The sequence below is a fragment of the Phacochoerus africanus genome, chromosome 4, assembly GCF_016906955.1.
Source record: "Phacochoerus africanus isolate WHEZ1 chromosome 4, ROS_Pafr_v1, whole genome shotgun sequence".
In the NCBI taxonomy this organism is placed as follows: domain Eukaryota; kingdom Metazoa; phylum Chordata; class Mammalia; order Artiodactyla; family Suidae; genus Phacochoerus; species Phacochoerus africanus.
The window spans coordinates 150,351,412-150,372,383 of NC_062547.1; the positions used below are offsets into that span (position 1 = coordinate 150,351,412).

The window sequence follows — 20,972 nt, forward strand, 5'->3', positions numbered from 1 at the left end:
ATTTTCTTACATCGCTCTCCCAAGGCAGAAGAATCAACTGCAAAAATAAACAACTAGGAACTAAAAGGTTTTGCACAAAACAAAAAGACAACCTACAGAATGGGAGAACTTTGCAAAGGATGTGACCAAGAAGAGGTTTATTTCCAAAAATACACATACACCTCAGTATCAATAAAACAATCTAATCAAAAAACAAGCATAAAACCTAAATAGACAATTCTCTAAAGAAAACATACCAATGACCAACAGGCATGTGAAAAGAGACTAATTACTAGAAAACTGCAAATTGAAACCACAATGAAGTATCACCTTACAGAGGTCAGAACAGCTATCATAAAGCCTACAAATAGGAGCTGGAGGAATCAGGCTCCTTGACCTCAGACTATACTACAAAGCCACAGTCATCAAAACATGACGGTACTGGCACCAAATCAGAAATGTAGATCAACGGAACAGGACAGAAAGCCTAGAGATAAACCCGCCCACCTACGGTCAATTACTCTACCGCACAGGAGGCAATAGTACACAGAGCAAAGACTGTCTCTTCAATAAGTGGTGCTGAGAAAACTACATGTAAAAGAATGAAATTAGAACACTCTTTAACACCGTACACAGGAATAAACTCAGAATGGATTGAAGACCTAAATCTAAGACCGAATACTATGAAACTCTTAGCAGAAAACATAGGCAGAATGCTCTTTAAATAGCAGCAGTATCTCTTTTAGATCCATGTCCTAGAATAAGGAAAATAAAAAATAAATAAATAAACAAATGGGGGAGTTCCCGCTGTGACACACTGGGCTCAGCAGCATTTCTGCAGCTCCAGGACACAGATTTGGTCCCCTGCCCAGCAGAGTGGGTTAAAAGGATCTGGAGTTGCCACAGGCGTAGCATAGGTTGCAGCTGTGGCTCTGATCTGATCCTTGGCCCAGGAATTACATATGCTGCAGTGCAGCAAAAAAAAGAAAAATAAATAAATTAAATGTAAAAATAAACAAATGGGCCCTAATTAAACTTAAGTTTTTGCACAGCAAAGGAAACCGTGAATAAAATGGAAACATAGCCAATGCATGGGGGAAAATATTTGCAAATGAAGCAACCAGCAAGAAATTAATACACAAAATATATAAACAATTCATGCAGCTCAATATCACAAAAACAGATAACTCGATTGAAAAATGGGCAGAAGATCTAAATAGACATTTCTGCAAAGAAGACATACAGATACAGATGGCCAAAAGTACACAAAAAGATGCTCAATACTGCTAATAACTAGGAAAATGCAAATCAAAACCAGTACGAGCTAGCACCTCACAAAGGTCAGAATGAGCAGCATCAAGAAGCCTGTCCGTAGCAAGTGCTGGGGAGGGTGCGGAGAAGAGGCAGCGCTCCTAATGGAAACTGGTACAACCACCATGGAAGACAGCATGGAGGCTCCTTAACAGAATAAAGACAGAAGCTCCGCATGATCCCATTCCCGAGCACACATCCAGAGACTAGCATGATTCAAAAAGACACGTGCACCCCAGTGTTCCCCGCGGCACTGTGGGCAATACCCAAGACATGGAAGCAACTTAAATACCTATCCACAGAGGAATGGATAAAGGAAATGTGTGACACATAAACACTGGAATATTACTCAGCCATAAAAAAGAAGGAAACATTGCCCACCTGCAGCAGCATGGGTGGACCGAGAGACAATCCTAGTAAGTGAAGCAAATCAGACAGAGGAAGACAAATATGTGTTACCACTCACACGTGGCATCCCAAATCGGATACAATTGAAGGGATTTACAAAACAGAAACAGTTTCAAAGAGGTAGAAAACAAACGGAAGTTTACCACAGGGGAAAGAGGTGGGGGAGGGATAATGGGGAGTCGGGGACTAGCAGATACAAACGACCACACATACCGAGGAGCTCAGCAAGATCCTCCTGCCACGCACCCAGTCAACGCCCGGTAACAAAGCTAGACGGAAAAGAACCTGAAGAGTGAGTGTGTGTGTGTGTACAATATTCACTATCTGGTAATAATCTGTGGTGACAAATAACTGGAATAAAAATAACATTCGTAACTGAATCCGTTTGCTGTATACCTGAAACTAACACAACATTGGAAATAAACTATACTTAAAATAACAACGGTAATAATAACAGTTCCTCACCATAACGTACCAGCAACGTGCCAAGTTCTACGCGGAGGTCTGTGCACTCATCATCTCACTTAAGCTTCTGTAACAACCCGAGAGGGAGCCCCTGTTCTTGCCTCTGTCTCGCAGAGGAGGGCGCCCCATGACCGTGGAGCCAAGTCCACCCGTCTGGCTGGAAAGGCCGCGGAACCACGCCTCTCAGTCAGGACGCTTCCAGTGCAATACAGCGCGCCTGCTCACAAGTGGCTTCAACGCCGAAAACCCCTTTGTCTTGCACAACCAGGGGTCCGAGAGGCAGGGCTGCTGTCGGGAGCCCGGCTTCCCTGCAGCTCTCCCTCCCGCCACCTCACCCAGGTTCTTCGCGTGGCTCCATGCCACCACGCCCGGGGTGACTCCTCACATTTACAGCGGCTGCTGTAGCCCCAGGCTTCGTGTCCTCACACAGTCACGTCGAGAAGCAGGAAAGAGGTTTCCCTTTGTGTGTCTCTCTTCACCAGAAAACCCTCCCCAGAAGGCCCCCACAGGCTTCTCTGCAGGTTCTGCTGGCAGAACTAGGCAACAGGGCCAAGCTACTGAGTAAAACGGAGTAAGTGGCATTTCCAGCCTTGCCAGTGGGGGGCAGGCACCTGCTGGCAAAGAAGAGAGAGGAGGTAGACAGACGGGCCTCCCGCAAAGTGAGTCCCAGGGTCTTGGCCACGGCCACTGCCCCTCCCTCCGCGAAGCACGATGCATGTTGCCGGAAGTCCCAGGAAGCCCTGCGGTACCTCTGTTCAATCTAACGCTGCATCAACTAATTTGACATAACTGTTGAAGAAAAGCTAGACTTACTGTATTTCATCCATTTTAAGACAGATACTTTCACATTTTGACATCTCTGATGATGAGACGTGGCCTAAAAGGCGCTCCTGGCCTGACCTCTCGTCTATGGTCTTCTAAATAGCACCCTCCCTACAGCCCCTCGAGACAGGTGGCTCAGATGTGAAACAGGACACTCAGGAATGCTCCTCAGAGCTCCCGTCGTGGCTGAGTGGTTAACAAATCTGACTAGTACCCATGAGGACGTGGGTTCAATCCCTGGCCTTGATCAGTGGGTTAAGGATCCGGCGTTGCTGTGAGCTGTGGTGCAGGTCGCAGATTCGGCTTGGATCCGGAACTGCTGTGGCTGTGGCGTAGGCCAGCAGCTACAGCTCCGATTCAACCCCTAGCCTGAGAAGCTCCATGTGCTTTGAGTGCGGCCCTAAAGACAAAAAAAAAAAAAAAAAGGAATGTCCCCTTGCTCCCTGGCCACACGCATGCCCACCAGATGTTTACTGAAGCGGGAGCACAGAGGGTGCAACTGTGTGCAAGGCAGGGGTGAGCGATCATGCAACTCTGGTCTAGAGGCAGGAACAGACTGTAAAGAAGCGAACAGGAGAAGAGAAGGCCCACAAAGTGAACGGCTGCAGAGACACACACGGGGCCTCAGAGCAGCAGCGGCCGAGGGAACCCACTTCCCACCCTTACAGCTGGGGGCACCGACGTGCAAGGGCACAGTGGGGCGGGAGCGCTCCAGGTGCAGAGGACAGCGCAGGCCAAGGCTCGGGGTGGGTGAAAGCCGTGTGTTTGAGGAACTGAACCACACCGGAGTGAAGCACACGAAGGGGAGAGTGAGGTCAGAGGCGGCAGGAAGACAGGCAAGGGCTGCGCGGGCAGAGACGGGACGGACACCTGGCACTCGGGCAGGCTTTGCAGAGACCGCCTGGCTGGCGCTGGGGGCGGGGGTTCAGCCGCCAGGAGCAGGAAGCTGCTCTAAGTCCCACTGCTCAAAGTGGGGTCCCAACGAGCAGCACCGGTGTCACAGGGAGCTTGTCAGGAAGGCAGGACCTCGGCCCTGGCTCCCAGCCCACTCAGTCCAAACCCGTGTTTCAACACGGCTCCTCGGGACGGACACCCACGGTGAAGTTCGGGAGCAGCTGCCCTCAACCGTCTTCCTTGTTTGGACGACACAGCAATATTTTGGGTCCGACTTTCTGGAGTCCTAAAAAGGAGCCCTTTCTCTGTGCACAAGACCTCTCTGGACCCTGGAGGGGAGGCCACCTGACGTCACTAAGCAGAAGACAGGGGGCTCTTGTGGCACAGAGGCTAAGGAGGCGGCACCGTCACTGCAGCGGCTTGGGTCACCGCTGTGGCTCAGGTTTGATCCTTAGCCCAGGAACTTGCATGTGCCACAGGTGCAGCCAACAGGAAGGAGAGAGAGAAGGAGGAGGAAAGGAAGAAGGAAGGGAGGGACACTACCTGGGGGCCGCAGCATCACGGAGGAGCCCGCACCGCTACAAGGGCTACGTTTTGCAGCCACAGAAACAAGCCCGACGAGCATTTGAGCCGATTAGGACAAGCAGCCAGCTCTCCTGCACCCAGAGCCACTTGTCCTCCAGGCACCTGGCCCAGACACTGAGGGGCCGGCTGTGGAAGGTGTCAGCAGCTGCAGCCGCCACTGAACAGAGCCAAACACGGAGCAGAAGGGCTTGAAATGCAAGGGCCACCAAGCAGTACTAAAATTCACAGCAATGGTGAATTGAGTTTACAGATTTATGCCAACTCTGTTATGCCCCGTGCGTAATTCAGTTTTAAAGGCTCCGTCCCACGTCAGACGTGGAGGTGCCAAAACCTTGACTAAACAGTGATAAACACCTGCTTTTACATACAGGGCTGGGAGCCGCCGGCAGAAGCCCTCGAGCAAGACTCTAAATAAATGCCAACCCGAAGCCATGATGACAAGAACTGGCCCCTGGCCGCCCCCCAAGCACCCACTTGCCTCTCTACCTGGGCTCCAGTGTGGCTGGCACAGGGACACAGACGAAGAAACCAAAGGCCTGCAGTCACCCCCACGGAGAGTCCTCGGGGCAGGCGAGGCCCGCGTGTACACGCGAAAGGGGGAAGCGGACGCCTAGGGCCATAACCAAGAGTTTCCTCCGGGGGGAACCACCCAGCGTTTCCCACACTTCAGGCCCTCAAACCCCACCTTCCTGCTGCTGTTTCCCTCGTGCTGTCCATGTGACCTTTTGCGCTCAGTCGGCCCGTCCCTGACTTCCGTCCTCAGCAACGTCAGGGAGCGTGGGGCAAGGGCCACTTTCCGGCGTGAACTCACTGACGCATCACTCTGCAAAGCCGGGGCCCAGGAGCCGCTAAACGTAACCGACTCATTCAGACTGGTCCGCGCTGCACACCCTGGGAAGGACTGTTCTCTTTGACAGAAGGGGGAGCTGAGTAGCCCTCGGCTTCCGCATGACGACTGGGCTTTGGGAAAATAAGAACTCACAAGTACCCCGAGCGTCCGCCAGGGCCGTGGCCCCAGTGCGCCGCAGGGAGCCGGGACCCCACGACCGGCCGCTGTTCCTCGGACGTCTTGGCCGGCGGTTTCCCACTTGCTGAGATCCTCAGTGGCTACCGTCCCTCCCCGGCTGCTTGGGGTTGTAAGGATTCGGCCTACATGGGGCCCAGCCCGAGCCGTGGCAGGGACATGGCAGCCGCAGGCTAGACTCGGCCCCGCTGGGCACAAATCTCAGCCTCACCACTAACTAGGGGGGTAAGAGGCTGAAATGCACCCCCTCAAAAGTCATGTTGAAGCTCTAACCCCTAGGCCCTCAGAACGAGGCTGGGTTCGCAGACGGGGCCTTGCGAGAGGTGACAAGCAGAAACGAGGAGGTGAGCACAGGCCCTGTGCCAGTCTGGCTGGTGTCCTGATGACACGAGACCTGCAGGGGTGCGTGTGCCCAGAGGAAAGGCTAGGGGACCGGGGAGCAGGAGGGCCACCACCTGCAGGCCAAGGAGGCCCCCAATCCAAAGAGAGGAAACCAGTCCTGCTAACGCCTGGCCTGTAGAGGTCCAGCCTCCAGAAGCAGGAGAAAGGAGCTGTCCATTGTTAAGCCACCCGGTCTGTGCTACTGTCACGACAAGCCTAGCAAGCTGAGACACCACAGACACTCAGACTGCAAACTAGGAGTGATAACAGCACTCATTTCATGAGCGATAAAGACTGATGGGGCGGGGGGGCGCCCAGAAGGTCGGTGCCCCCCCAACCCCCAGGGTGGGTGCAGGAACGACAGGAAGAGAGGCAGGTCTTTCTGACCTGGAATTTCAGCCGGTCAAGGTGTGCAGGCCTGCAGCCTTGTGGCTTTTTCTGGGCCACAAATGACGAGACTCCGTCTGATGACGAAGACTGATGACGAAGACCAAATGGGGGGCGGGGGCGGGGGGGACCAAGCAGGAAGCACTGTGCTTGTGTTCCTGGATCCGAGCCTGCCTTAAACCCGGCTCCTCCTCCAAATCTCCAGCTACCCTCTGAGCTAGTAATTCCCTTTGCGGCTTAAGCTGGTTCGAAGTTGTGGTTGTGGCACGTGCCACCCACGAAGTCATGACAAACCCACTGGCTCTCACGGTGAAGCTGTCTGTGCAAGACCCGCGGTCTTGTGTAACCTGCTCAGGCAGCTGCCCCAGGGACTCGCCGGGGAGCCTAGGGAGCCGGGAGGAAGGGGCCGGAGCGTGCCTGGATCAGCACGACGGGTGCTTGCAGGGCCTGGACCCAAGGCCTGCTCGCTCCCACAGCTCTCTTGTGGGTCAAGACTTGACTGTCACGCCGAGGAACTGTGACGGCCTGATGTACAGGGCCTCGCCCACCTGGATCAGGAGAAAGTGAACCAGGCAATCTGTCCTTCTGGCCAAATCGCGGCTCCATTTAACTTTGAAGGCTGTACCTACAAGACGCCAGCCTTTCTCCGACGCGGCGGTGACAGGAGCTGGAGGCGCCCCAGTGCTCGTGTCCCGGGGGATCCGCTGTTCGGAAGCGAGGGAGGAAGCCGCGGAATCGCTCACATTTCCAGGGGTTGACTGACACAGAACTCCCACCGGGGGCCGCCTGGAAGGGAGCTGAGGTCAGCGTGTGCCCAAGCACCCGCCGTGGCCTCCAAGAAAGCCACGCTGACGACAGTAGCTCCCACGTCTGCACTAAGCCCTTGAGGCATCCCACCCCATCTCTGGGGAACACGTTCTTCTTCATTTTACAGATGAGGAAACTGAGCCCTCGATGAGGAATTCATGCAGGGTTTCACCCGTACGAGGCAGAACCCGACCTTGAGCGCCAGACATCACATCTAGAGCCCTCGCCACCACTCCTGGCTCTGCCTCTAAGATCTTGTGTGATTTCAGGCAAGACGTCTTCCCCCCTCTGGGCTGCAGTTTCCTCACCTAACAGGTGAAGCTTCCAGACTGGCTCATCTCTCCGGATTCTCCCGGCTCTGAAGTTTTTCTGATTCCAGGTTTAAAAAATTCGCTTTGGACCTCTGCACCTAGCATCAAGCCTGGAGGCGAAGAGGGGTCCCGCAGCGCGGCCTTCCCAAAGAGAGGGGGTCTGTGCCGCAGGGCCTCAGCCCCCACAGAGAGGCACCCGGCTGGACGGGCCCTCCGGAAATCTTCACAGGCCCAGTTTTTCTCAGGGGTCCACAGGGGCAGCCTGCATGCCAGGTTCAGCCCACAGGGGTATTCGGGTTTGCCTTGCAATGTGTTAAAACAGTTTGGGTTAGTTATCACCATTTTAAAATCCTAAGTTGAAACCTGGATTCCTGGGTTCTCCTGAAAAGTCTCAAAATCTGGCCACTCCAGGCCCATGTTCCCACTGGCACCATGCTGAGTTGCCGGCTGCCAGCTGTTCAGATGGAATAAGGGTGCTCTGCCTTGCCAGCTGGGCAGCTCACACACCCTCCTCCCCTGTCCCGCCCGCTGTGGCCACTTCAGCCTGTGAGTGTCACATAGGAGCCAAGGGGGCCCTTTTCTCGAGGAAGGACCCAAGGGGAGGGGCATGCAGCACTGGGGCCTAAGAACAAAAGCTCCTTTTCCTCCACCCACAACAGTGCCCTGGGCTCTGTGACAGCGGAAGCTGAGCCTGCAGCCTGCTTGCAGGTAGGAGCCCAGGGGCCTGAAAACAAAACCTACAAATGCAACAGAAGTAGAGTTTTCATCCATCCGTGAAACTCTCCTTCTCCCAGCAGCTGCCACTCAGATTTCTATCTGCCTCCCGGGCCCAGGGTGGACCAGCGGGCTTGTGTCATGTCCCAGCAGAGAGGCTCTAATGGGGACGTGGTGCTGAGTGGAACAAGAGAGCTTTTCATCCAGCCACCAGCACGGGGCAGACACTCACGCAAGGGGCTCTGGGGCTGACCCTGCACCCAGGCGCTGGGGGGCAGGGCCCTGGCCGCAGCAGGCAGCGGGCTGGGAGCTACAGAGGCATTCATGACTCCCAGGCCTGCACTGCAGGCTCCTGTTCCTCTGTGCAGAAAGCAGCAGGCGACCCCAGAGAATAAAGGGGACCTTCCCTCAGAGCACCTGCGGTAACAGAAGCCTGGCAGTTCCAGGTCCCTGACTCTGACCGTCACTGACTCTCTCCCCACCCTCCCTACCGCCTCCGGGATGCCGGCAACGGTCCTGGGCCCGAGGGATCTGCTCGTGCGGAGGATGCAGCTCCTGCCTGCCCCGAGCTGCCGGTCCTGCCTCCCCCGAGCAGCCAGTCCTGCCTCCCCCGAGCTGCCGGTCCTGGGGCCGGGGCCAGCTGAGCAGAGGAGAAGGATGACCCAGGGGAGAACTGAGAGTCACGCGGTACCAGAGTCGGAACCCAGATTTGAACCCCACTGGAGGGCCTTCCCTACGCTTCCAGGGTCCCCTCAGATGGCTATTTGCCTGCTCTGAGGAACGGCGGCTGGGGGCTCAGGGAGCAAGGGATTTGGACTCTAGACTGAGGGCAAAGGGCAGCCGTCAAACCCTCTCCGGGGATCCGACTGGAGCTGTGGAATCCGGCGGCCAAGACGGAAACGGACCTGCAGGCCGGAAAGCTCAAGGGTCTTTCTCTCGCTGGGACAAAAACCACTTAGGGTCCCAACTGTTCTTCCCCAGGGCGCCCCAGTTCCACCTGACAAGCTACGAATGAGCCTGGGGGTGTCATTTGTTTTCTCGGGACTGGGAGCACGTGGGAGCTGAAAGCTTTTCCCTGGGAGTGTTTCACGGGGACCAAAGCCGCCGTCTCCTCGCAGACCTGGGTCTCTCCACGCGGACCTCGTCAGCCAGGCACCCGGCAGACCTGCAGGACTCAGTGGCACCGCGGGCAGCGGCACATACAGGGCAGCGGCCTCGAGTCCTTCCCGGAGAGCGGACGTGGGGAGGGAGGAGGCGGCCGGGCGCCCCATCCCAGCACCCCCAAGGGAGGCCGCCAAGCCAAAGTGCCCGCAGACACGTGCCGCAGGGCCCACCTCTAGGTCTTGGCTCTAGACACGCCTCGGCCTGTGGTGTCAGCGCCTCACTGCAGGCCCAGCCACACGCCCGCCACCCACTCCCGCCCCCCCAGGGTCAGAGAGAGAGTCCTCTTGGTGGTAATGACGTCCAAGGGCACGTCATCTCTCCTCTGGTACTTTTCATGGAATATCTTTTTTTCTTTTAGGGCTGCACTTGGGGCATATGGAAGTTTCCCGGCCAGGGGCCGAATCGGAGCGGCAGCTGCCGGCCGACGCCACAGCCACAGCCACAGCCACAGCCATGCGGGATCCGAGCCACATCAGATGCTTAACCCACCGAGCGAGGCCAGGGATCGAACACCCATCCTCACAGACACGATGTGCGTTTCCTAACCCGCTGAGCCACAGTGGGAACTCCTCACGCAATAACTCTTAATTGAATCACGTTGTACGCGTTTGTCTCCTCTCCCGGATGCTGAATTCCTTGAGGACGGAGACCACTCCGACTCACCATTAGGTCCCCAGCAGGAACGGGCACAGGGTGCAACTAATACGCTCCTACGAGAACTGACGAAAAGTGGGCGTCATTTTTACGGTGAGATAGACTTAATCAAAGGGAAAGTGCAGGAAAAATACGTAGTTATTCCTTTCTCCAGACCCCCAAACGGCCGCCCCAATCATCGCGTTCAGGTGCCCAACGGCAACCAAGCCGCGGTAACTGTAATCAACAGTGCCACCTTGAGGACGTTGTGGGTGGTGATTAAACCAGAGCACCTGGGCGCCTTTGCCGCAACTTCCTTCTGTTAAGCTTGGAACCGTGCGAAGACTGAGTTCCACGGTTTTATGTCTCTCCCGGGCCACAGCTCTGTTGATTCCATCCCATCAGTTATTCCGTATGTACATACGCATTTCCCTTAGCTCCTCTGATTTTATGTTCCGACTCTCTGAGAAACCTCCAAAGACTTTCCAAGCTTCTGAAAGTCCTAAAAATCGACCAAAACCTCCATCTGCTCTTGCAGTACTTATGCACCATCTATCTTAAAACGCTATTTCAAAGGGAATATTAGGTCCTTTAAAGCACTAATGGGCCGGCCTCAGAACTTGACTACAATTTATGGCCTTGTTTCCACGTGCTTCAGAATTCAAACTGCGAACTTTTGGAAGTGGATCCGCTTGTAAATTGTGGGTTGTCTGCTTTAGAATTTAAACTGACCTTTCCAAATTGGAAAAGTGGGCAGGAACAAAGAGGAACTTGGAAAATAATAATGGCTCTCATGTTTAGAGCTATTTTTGGTTCACAGTAGTGGGTTTGTACCATCCTTTTATTTGCCCTCCCAAGAGCCTTGTGGGGTCAGGATGAGGTTTCCCACAGCACCGATGAGCAAGCAAACCTCACAGGCGTAAAATTATACACTTCGTAAGCAGGACAGCAAGAGCTCACACACAAGTTTTCAGACTCCAATCCCACTGTATTTTCATGACACCGTTTTTCCTCTGGGCACACACACAGACATGCTCAACAAACTCCCTGTGCAATCTGGCAAAGCCGGGGTCACTCTCAACCTGCCTAATCCAAGCTATTGGAGGAAATACTCCTGGTCCGAGAGGAGGCAGGATGCTCTACCCCAGGCCCTTCCTGTCTCTCTTGCCTTTGCACCACGTGGTCCCACTGCCAGACATTCGGGGCAAAGGAGGGGCCCGGCCAGCGCTAAAGACTGGGACCTGGCCTTCTTGGGGAGGGAGAGAGTCTAGAAGGAGAATGCACCCGGCCTGCACTCTGTGGCGGCTCTTACATTTAGACCTTTCCTACTGTCGGTAAGGGCCTGAGACCTGCTTCCACAGAGCGCAACTAACAGGGTGAAAGATGTTGGCTTTCTTCATACAACTTTAAACTGAAATCCCACTCCTGGCCACACTGGCCACAGCAACATTTTGCCTACATCCTGTAATTATTTGGGGAAGAGCACTTCTATGATGGCACTGCATTTATACGCTAAAAAAGTGTTTCCGTCATTTTATCACTCCATGTTGGCATTCTTCACATTTTTAGTACCCAGGGAACCTCAGAATTTGGATGCATCCCAGACCATGGCCAACCTTTTAGCAGTCCTCTTTTTCGCCTTTTTCTAGGTGATTTTCAAAGATCTTTTGTTTTTGTTTTGTTTTTTGTCTTTTGTCCTTCTAGGGCCACACCCGTGGCATATGGAGGTTTCCAGGCTAGGGGTCGAATCGGAGCTACAGCTGCCAGCCTACACCACAGCCCACAGCCACGCCAGATCCGAGCCGGGTCTGCGACCTAAAACCACAGCTCACCGCAAGGCCGGATCCTTAACCCACTGAGCGAGGCCAGGGATCGAACCCGCAACCTCATGGTTCCCAGTGGAATTCGTTTCCACTGCGCCCCGACCGGAACTCCCCAAATACCTTTATTATTGTTATCGTTATTACTTCCCTTCTCCACGTCATGGACACGGAACCAGCACAGTGTGTCTGGCATGAGAAGGCGCTCCAGAAAGACATGTGGAATCGAGAAGATAAACCCACAGCCAGGAAACGGGTGGCAGCAGCATGGAAAGAGATTTTGATTCCGCTGGAGAAAAACCGTTTCTAACAGTCTGGACAATCCGAAAACTTTGGAGCGGGCTGGGCGGCGCGGTAGTCAGCCTCTCGTCACTACTGCCGTGCAAGCCAAGCTGCACACGGCTGTGGTCTGGGAGAGGGGCGGGACGCGTGGGCTCGAGCACTGAGCGTGTGAACCTGGGCTGGGTCCCCTGCGCCCCTGCGGCGGGGCCGAGGGCCTGCGCAAGGCAGGGCGGGGCGCGGACGCGTGCGGCCGAGGGCCACCGCCGGCCACCCGGGGGCAGAGGCGGGCTCTGGGGCTATTCCGGGAGCCGGGAGCGGCTGCAGGGGCGGGGGCGCCGCGCGAGCATCCTGTCGGGGGAGGAACGCGCGGAGCGCACTCCCGCGGGGCCAGACGACGGCGCACCGCGTCCGAGGCGGCCGCGGCCCCGCCGGAGCCGCCGCGCCCTGCTCCACGCCTTGCTCCGCGCCATCGGCAGGCGCCATGGACCGAGGCCGGGGTAAGAGGACGCGCGGCGGCCGCACTTGTTGCTGCGGAGCGGGGAGGGGAGAGGCAGGCGACCTCAGGCCGGAGAGGCGGAGGGACGCGGGGCGGTGGGCCCGGGCGTGCGAGGAGCGATCGCGGGGGCGGCCGCTGTGCGTTCGTTCGGGGCTCTCGCGCCGCCGGGGCAGCTAGGGCTCTGCTCGGGAGGGACTCGCGCAGAGGCTTAGCTTCGGGGAAAGAATCCACAGGATTCCGGCGGCCGGAGCTCCTCCCACCCCATCCCCCCAAGGGTGAAGCGCGCCGGCAAGTCACACTCCCCAGCGAGCGAGCGCGCCCCAACCTGAGAAGCCCCCACGGCCTCGGGGACCGAGGGGCGCTGCGGGACGCGGCTCCGCGACGGGGACGCGCGCCTGGGTGTCTGAGCCCCGCGCTCTTCCCGGCCAGCTGTGTAAGCCCAGCCCCCTCTCTCTGGGCTGGTGACAAGGTCGGACCCTGAGACCCCTTCTTGTTTGGACTTTGTTTCAGGAAATGCGAGTGTTTGATAAAGTCTCGCAGACACGGTGGGGGCTCGTTGCAACTGCAACTGACAGGGACCAAGACAGGGCCCTCATGGGGAGCTGTGCTTAGGTAAAGACACCACAGTGGGCAGGACGTGGGGGCAGTGTCAGAGGCTGGGAATCAGACCCCAGGGCCCTAACTCCCCAGCTGTGCAAACCCCAGCGAGATCGGTGTGGATGTATTTGGTAAACTGTTAAGTGCTGTGCCATCGTGAGAAAGGTTGTTCTTGTTCTTATTATTAATGGAAATCCCCCCCCCCTCCATAACCTTACACCCTTCTGGCATCTGCCTGTTTGCTGGGCTGAGGCCTCCAAGAGGAAAAAAGGAGCGGCCAGGGGTGTGGAAGAAATTCGGAAGGGCGGGGGGAGGATGAAAGCAGTTGCTGGCATCGGGGAAGCTCCCTGCACCGCGTCAGATAAAGTCAGAGCCCAGGCGCTCTGCTCAAGACGCGGGGGACAACTCCCCGCACACCACCTCCGGCACGAAACGCTGCGTCTGCTCTCCTGCTGGGAGCTGGAGGCCGGGAGAAAGTGGAGGGGGCTCTGTGGGGACCAAGGCTGCGACTTGTAAAGCAGGTGTCACCTGCTAACTGGCTCCTGGACAGGTTTGCGCAGAGTATACACACTCGCCAGGCAGGAGAAAGAGAGAAGCGGCAGCACTAACGTCCCTCTGTCCATGCCCCCCACACACACATGGTCCGTCCAAGGCCAAGGGCCCCGCCCTCCAGCCCCTCATGGCCCACAAGTTGCCAAACACCCCGTCAGGTCCCCAGTACAAAAGTGCATACCGAGCCTACACCCAGAATGTGGAAAACGGACTGTGTCCTCCTTCCAGGGACCAAGGTGACAGAGGTCGGAGTTTAAATGCGTACTTACTGACGGATTCCTCACTTAAGAAGGAAGCATTCTTCCTTGGGAGGCAGACTCTCGAGAGTCTGTTGGAAAGTTCTAGGGCCCTGACCCTCTGCCCTGCTGCAGGCTTTATTAGCCTTCTCTCCTTCGCTTTCACAGCTCCTGTCACAGTCCGCCTGTGCGTTTAGCGCCTACCTCCCCGGCCAGCATGTAAGCTTGTGGAAGGCTGGCGGGGGCCCCAGGGGTCGCTGTGCTGGCCCCAGCGCCTGGCACCCAGCAGGCGCTCTCTAACAGGGGTGGGCTGTGAACGAGGGATGGGGAACACGCCACAAGGTGATTCCCTGTTACGCTGACGTTAAAATACATGCCACTACATCCTCAGAACAGAACCATTGCTACGACCTGCCCAGGCTTCTCAAATGCAGAGGAGGTGGGCGAGACACAGGGGCCAGGGCGTCTGTCTAGATCCTCGGGTGTCTGCCCTGCAAGCACCATACAAATGCACGCAAGTACAACCACGTAAGAATCAGAATGCGAAATCTGTGCGGGTCTTTGAGATAAAATGTGGAACTTGGGAGTTCCCATCGTGGCTCAGCAGAAGCGACGCGGACTAGCATCCACGAGGACGCAGGTCCAGTCCCTGGCCTCACTCGCTAAGTTAAGGATCCAGTATTGCCATGAGCTGTGGTGTAGGTGGGATATGGTGTTGCTGTGGCTGTGATGTAGGCTGGTGGCTATAGCTCCGATTGGACCCCGGGCCTGGGAACCTCCATACGCAGGTGCAGCCCTAAACGCACACACACAAACACACACACACACACAAGGTGAAACTTCAAAAATAAACTCCAGTGGAGACACTGTTGTGTTGCTAGCCCCGGTGGGCTGTGCCCCCTCCTCTGTCGTCAGAGAAGCTTTCTGAGGCAGGAGTCTCATTTCACCCCCATACCTACCGTGTGGGAGACGGGACCGCCACGCCCAGGATACCGGGGAGGAGACCACACTTCACTACTGATAACAGCAACAACTGAAATCACCAGGCTCTTACCATGAACCAGGCAACGTGCTCGCTCTTTACACGGCTTCCTTGGAACATGTGGCGGGACGTGGCTGAGAGCAGGGACTGGCATTACCCCCACTCGCGGCTGAAAGCAGGGACTGGCATTACCCCTACTCGCGGCTGAGAGCAGGGACTGGCATTATCCCCACTCGCGGCTGAGAGCAGGGACTGGCATTACCCCCACTCGCGGCTGAAAGCAGGGACTGGCATTACCCCCCCTCGCGCCTGAGAGCAGGGACTGGCATTACCCCCCCTCGCGGCTGAGAGCAGGGACTGGCATTACCCCCACTCGCGGCTGAGAGCAGGGACTGGCATTACCCCCCCTCGCGGCTGAGAGCAGGGACTGGCATTACCCCCCCTCGCGCCTAAGAGCAGGGACTGGCATTACCCCCCCTCGCAGCTGAAAGCAGGGACTGGCATTACCCCCGCTCGTGGCTGAAAGCAGGGACTGGCATTACCCCCCCTCGCGGCTGAGAGCAGGGACTGGCATTACCCCCCCTCGCGGCTGAGAGCAGGGACTGGCATTACCCCCCCTCGCGGCTGAAAGCAGGGACTGGCATTACCCCCGCTCGCGGCTGAGAGCAGGGACTGGCATTACCCCCCTCGCGGCTGAGAGCAGGGACTGGCATTACCCCCCCTCGCGGCTGAGAGCAGGGACTGGCATTACCCCCGCTCGCGGCTGAAAGCAGGGACTGGCATTACCCCCGCTCGTGGCTGAAAGCAGGGACTGGCATTACCCCCCTCGCGGCTGAGAGCAGGGACTGGCATTACCCCTACACCGCACAGGAAGGCAGGCCTGGCGGTTTATCGGTCAGCTAGGGCAACCATAACAAAGTTCCATGGCCTGGGTGGCTCAAGCAACAAATTCCTTTCTTCACAGTTCAGGAAGCTCGAAGTCCAAGATCAGGGTGCCCTGCGGGTTGATTTCTGGCAAGGTCTCTCTTCCGGGCTTGCGGATGCCGCCTTCGCCGCCTTCGCGCAGGGCCTCCTCCACGTGCGTGCCCGGGAGGCAGATGTCTGGTGTCTCTTCCTCTTCTTGGAAGGCATCGGTCCTGCAGGATGAGGGCCCACGTTTATGACCTCACGTAACTTTAATTACCTCCTTAAAGATCCTAGCTCCAAATGTAGTCACATTTGGGGTTAGGGCTTCAATGGATGGATTTAGGGCAGGGAGACAAAATTCAGTCCATAATAGGAGGATCGGGGCCCACTATTAACGTGTATGCTCACTCACCCCGTGAGAGACAGAGCTGGCTTTGAACCGAAGTCCTGCTCTTCAGCTGGCTGCTGGCTGCCTCCATGGTGGCGGATGACCTCCCCAAGCCCTAGAGCAGGGCTGGGGTGCCAGCTCTTCCGACGGCAGGCCCAGGCACCGCCATTGTGCCACGACGGCTCTGCTCAGATCTTCAGTAGTAACTGCAGCATAAAAGCTCAGCGGCGAAGTCCACCGACTCGAGAATGGAAACAAACCTGGGAAGCAGGATTTCTCTTCCAACAGGCGGTGTCTTCCCATGAGGGCGGCAGGATTCACATGACCAAGTAGCAGACACAGAAACCGCTGACATTACAGCGGAGTCCTTCCAGCGAGACCTCCCAACTCACACACGTGCGGACATCGCAGAGAGAGAGTCGGCCACCAGCGCGGCCCTTCATCCCCTGTGCTCCCAGGAGGATACAGTGCGGATGTGGTGGTGCCTATTTTGGTTGTTGTACATGTTAAATGTATGGAAGGTACTTCACACAATTCCGCCTTTATGAGACCCATTCGATAAATGCCGGCTCTTGTAATAACCACAGCCTTCATCAGACGGAACGGAGTAAAATCCCACTGGCCTCAAGCTGGTCCGATGCTGAAGACACTTTTAGAATTTCTACTATGTCTTGTTTTCGTTTTGCCTATTATTTTTCACTGAATTTATATTTTTTATTGGAGTAGAGCTGATTTACAATGTCGTGTTAGTTTCAGGTGTATTAACCTGAAACCAGCAGTAATTCAGTCATACTGGTAGGTACAGCCCTTCTTTTCCACTCTTTTCCCATGTGGGTTATTACAGAATATTGAGTAGAGTTCCCTCTGCTCTGCAGGAGCTCTGTTTCATACACAGGGTGAGTGTCTTAATCCAGAGGCCTGATTTCTCCTTCCCCACCACCTCACCCCTTTGCTAACTCTAGGTTTGTCTTCAATGTCTGGGAGTCTGTTTCTGGGTTTTTTGGGTGGCAAAGTGGGAAGGTTGTCCTTTTTTTGTCTTTTTAGGGCCACACCTGCAGCATAGGGAGGTTCCCAGGCCAGGGGTCCAATCAGATCCACAGCCGCCGGCCTGCACCACAGCCACAACAACGCAGGATCCGAGCTGCATCTGCGACCTACACCACAGCTCACGGCAACGCCGGATCCTTAACCCACGGAGCGAGGCCGGGGATCGAACCCGCCACCTCATGGTTCCTAGTCGGATTCACTTCCACTGCGCCGTGACGGGAACCCCTGTTTGTAGACTTTTTGCTGATGGCCATTCCGACCCGTGTGAGGCGATACCTTACTGGGGTTTTGACTCGCATTTCTCTAATAATGAGCAATGCTGGGCATCTTTTCATCTGTTTTTTGACCACATATATGTCTTCTTTAGACGAATATCTATGTAGGCTTCTGCCCATTCTTCATTTGGGTTGTCTTTTTGCTACTGAGCTGCGTGAGCTATTTGTTGACTTTGCCTACTCTGTTGTTAGAACTGAGCTAGACAGCTTTGTATACAACTCGGAGACAGAGAGCATGTCCGGCCTGCGTCCTGGAGCTCCTTCGAGGCGCTTGTCCCTTGGGACTCCATCTCTGCCGTGCAACGACCGGGCCGCCCGACTGGAGGGTTCCGAGTGACTGACAGAAACTCTCATACGTGCGCCAGCAATACATTTTCTCTTACTTATTCTGTTTGTTTACGCCTACGGACTGTGGCTGTGTCTTCTCAATTTCGCTTTTGTGGACCTTCTGGCGCCACGTTTGCCGTAGAGTCTGGTCTGGACTTTGTCTGGTTTTCACCACATGCCTTCTTAGTGTCAAGACTATGTCTGACCTGCCCGGCTCGTGTGAGGCCATCACGTTCCTCAAAGTGCTTTTCCTTTTCCACTTCACACCTAGTTCTTTGGCAACCAGGTGCCATCAACCCCAGGTGGGAGTTTCTTTGGCCGCGTTCCGTATTCTCTGAAGACCACACCATCTCCCGGGCACCTCCAGAAGTAACCTGAGGCTCTGCTTTTCCTTACTGAGCTTTTTATTATTCAGGAGATGACGCGAGGACCCACTCTGTGTCTTGTCTCTGTTGGACAAGCTTCGAGGTCTGCACGAGGAAAGCACATCTTCCCTGTCTCTGGTCTCCAGCGGCCAAACAGCCTGTCCCCCTCCTGTGATGCGCTCCCTCTGTGACTTATGGCCCAGCGTCTGTCCCCAGGGCTGTGAATTTCCACACCTCTGCCTTGACGTCCGCGTTCTTCCTCTCCTACTTCCCATCAACTGCTCTGCTTCTGGATACCAACCTACATTCGTGGTTTCCTTCCAAGTGTGTTCCACGAGGCCATCTTATCTGCCTGGAGACTCGGCAGAGCTGAAGGGTTCAGAGAATGGACAACTTCCTAGCCATGTGATTTTGTATGAATTGGGCAAATTAATTTCTCGGAACGTCAGCTTCCTTTCACTGGGGTGTCACGGGAAAAGATGATGCGTGGGGGCCAGCCCGTACAGGACACTCCGTAGATGACAGATGCGACATCTGCCACACACAATTACCTGGATTTCGGCCACACGCTGCAGCGGGTTTGTGCATAGCATCCAACCTCACTCTCTTCCCTGCAGAGGCTTCTGCTGGGTCACTGGTCCCCACTTCCGTTTCCCTGTCCCAGTCAGGGTTTTTCTGCCTCACCGCCACATGAGTTCCAAACCCCACTTCTCACGTGGGCAAGCACGCTGCCGGGTAAGCTCATCCCTGTCACCCTCTGCCAAGGACCTGTTGTTATTCCATTCTGAACTTTGTTCAGAAAAACAACCCTGTTTTTGGATGCCCTTAGCTTCGCACACTCTCTTACCCTCCTAAAAACACTTGCAACTGAACAGAAAAATACCCCCCAGCCACACACTGCAGCCCCTTTCTGCCCACGCGTCTCGCCCGCCTTGCAGTCTCTCCCGGTCCCCTCCGGCTGAAAGCCCGCGCCGGAGGGTCACAAGCCACTTCCACTTTGTCCGATTCCCTCCCTGCCCAGTTCCATCCCCTGGGCTTCCCTGTGGCTCGGAGCCTCTCCCCTTTTTAGTTTCTTATCCGCAAAGATGGAGAAAGCGTGGGTGTGGGCGTCAAGCCTGTAGGTGAAAAAACCACTGTCCCTCCGCCGGGAAGACGTCCCGCCTCTCTTCCCACTCCGCCTCTGGTTCCACTGTTGGAGGTGCTCGCAGGCCCTGGGCTTCTCGTGCCCTAAAGCAATGACCCAACTCCATCTGTCCCTTCCGTGTGTAAAGCAGGAGGAAAGACGCCCAGAATCAGGCGGCTGCGGTGTGACGGTATCTGCCCCGCGCCCGTGCCGGGCCCGTGCGGGGAGCTTCCTGGGGCTTCTTCCCATCTCTTTCTCTGGCCCCATCTCCCCAGCACCTGGGCATCCTCTGCACTCATGCTGGCACATAACCCCTTTACGAAGGCACCTCTCCCCGTCCACCTCCAGCCGGGAGCTGAGCTCCGCTCCTGTACTGGCTCCTGCCCACGGCACCGTTCCATCTGGAAGTCGCCTCAGCCTCCAGGTGGCCCAGTTTGGAACGCATCATCTTCACACCACATCACAGCACCCTTCCTGTTTCTCTTTTTCTGTTACTGACACAACCACGTGAGGGAGCTGCCCAAGGAAACGGGGCTGTTTGTGAATAAGACTAGATTTGAAAAGGGGACAGGGCGTCGCTTCTCCAACTCGCCGTCCTGTAGGAGAGGCTATAGAAAGCCACGCCAGAGGCGGAACAGAGGCCAGCTGGGCACAACTGGCAGAAGCATACGGATGCAAAGAGCGCTTCAGTGACAGCGTACGAGGTGCCCGGGGACGTGATGAACCTGAGGCCAGAGATCTGGGGGCCGCGGGATGGCTCGTACGGGGGCCAGAGTAATGGACAGGTTCAAACCACTGTCCCTCAAGATCGAGGAGGTTTCCAGAAGCATTCTGCCTCTGCAGACCGCAGAGAACAGGGCTTGTAAAAGCTTCAACCTCAAGCACTCGCCTTTTCTTCACATGTGTGACCTAGCATAGCTGTGAATGGGGCTTCTGAATTATCTGTGCTTATGGAGAGAATTCGGGATGAGGACGGCCGGATGCAATTAAAGGCAGTTACTTAAAACTACAGATCCTGAGTTCCCACTGTGGCCCAATGGGATGAGCGGCTTCTGTGCAGCACCAGGGCCCAAGTTCAACCCCCAGCCTGGCACAGTGCGTCAAAGGATGCAGCGCTGCCACAGCTGCAGCATAAGTTACACCTGCAGCTCGGATCTGATCCCTGGTCCTAGAACGCCATATGCCATGGGTCCGTCAAAAAATGAAAAACAAAAGACTTTTTAGTAAGAAATAAAACTACAGATCTGACTATGCTGGAACTCTTTTAAATGGTCTCTCACTGTTCTTAAGATACGCAGACTGAAGTGTGTGCGTGTGTGAGTGTGCAGGCAGACTGCCATCCTGGTGGTGGCGGCGCTCCAGGCCCGGCCTCGCCTGTCACCAGCTTACTTTGGGCCCCCGCCCGCTTCCTCCCGAGGGCTCTCCTCACACGGGCCTGTGCACCTTGGCTTGGGTAACGACGTCCTGCTCGGTCAGTGCTTCCTCGGGCCGTCCCTCCCCGCCTCCCCAGCTGCAGCCCCGTTGCAGGTGCCCTGTACCCCGTACTTCTCACAGATGCCATCTCCGCGGGTATCATTAATTATGGGATTGAATTAGCTGTTAATGTGAGCTCTGTGAAGGCGGGGTCCTTCTTTGTGGGCTCTTTTGTTTGCTCTTTAGGGCCGCACCTGCAGCATATGGAAATTCCCAGG

At 55.9% G+C, this 20,972-nt stretch overlaps 1 protein-coding gene and 1 long non-coding RNA gene across 2 annotated transcripts in view; one reads left to right on the forward strand and one right to left on the reverse strand.

The window, feature by feature from the left end:
- Window positions 1–20,972, reverse strand: part of LOC125126510 (uncharacterized) — a 121,983-nt gene that overhangs the window by 41,965 nt on the left and 59,046 nt on the right. The gene's annotated exons all lie outside the window — the stretch shown is intronic.
- AFAP1L1 (actin filament associated protein 1 like 1) overlaps window positions 12,361–20,972 on the forward strand; it is a 64,204-nt gene continuing 55,592 nt past the window's right edge. The window contains exon 1 of the mRNA XM_047779003.1: window positions 12,361–12,484. Coding sequence (XP_047634959.1) covers window positions 12,469–12,484 — 16 coding nt within the window. The 5' untranslated portion in view covers window positions 12,361–12,468. The remainder of the gene's footprint in view (window positions 12,485–20,972) is intronic.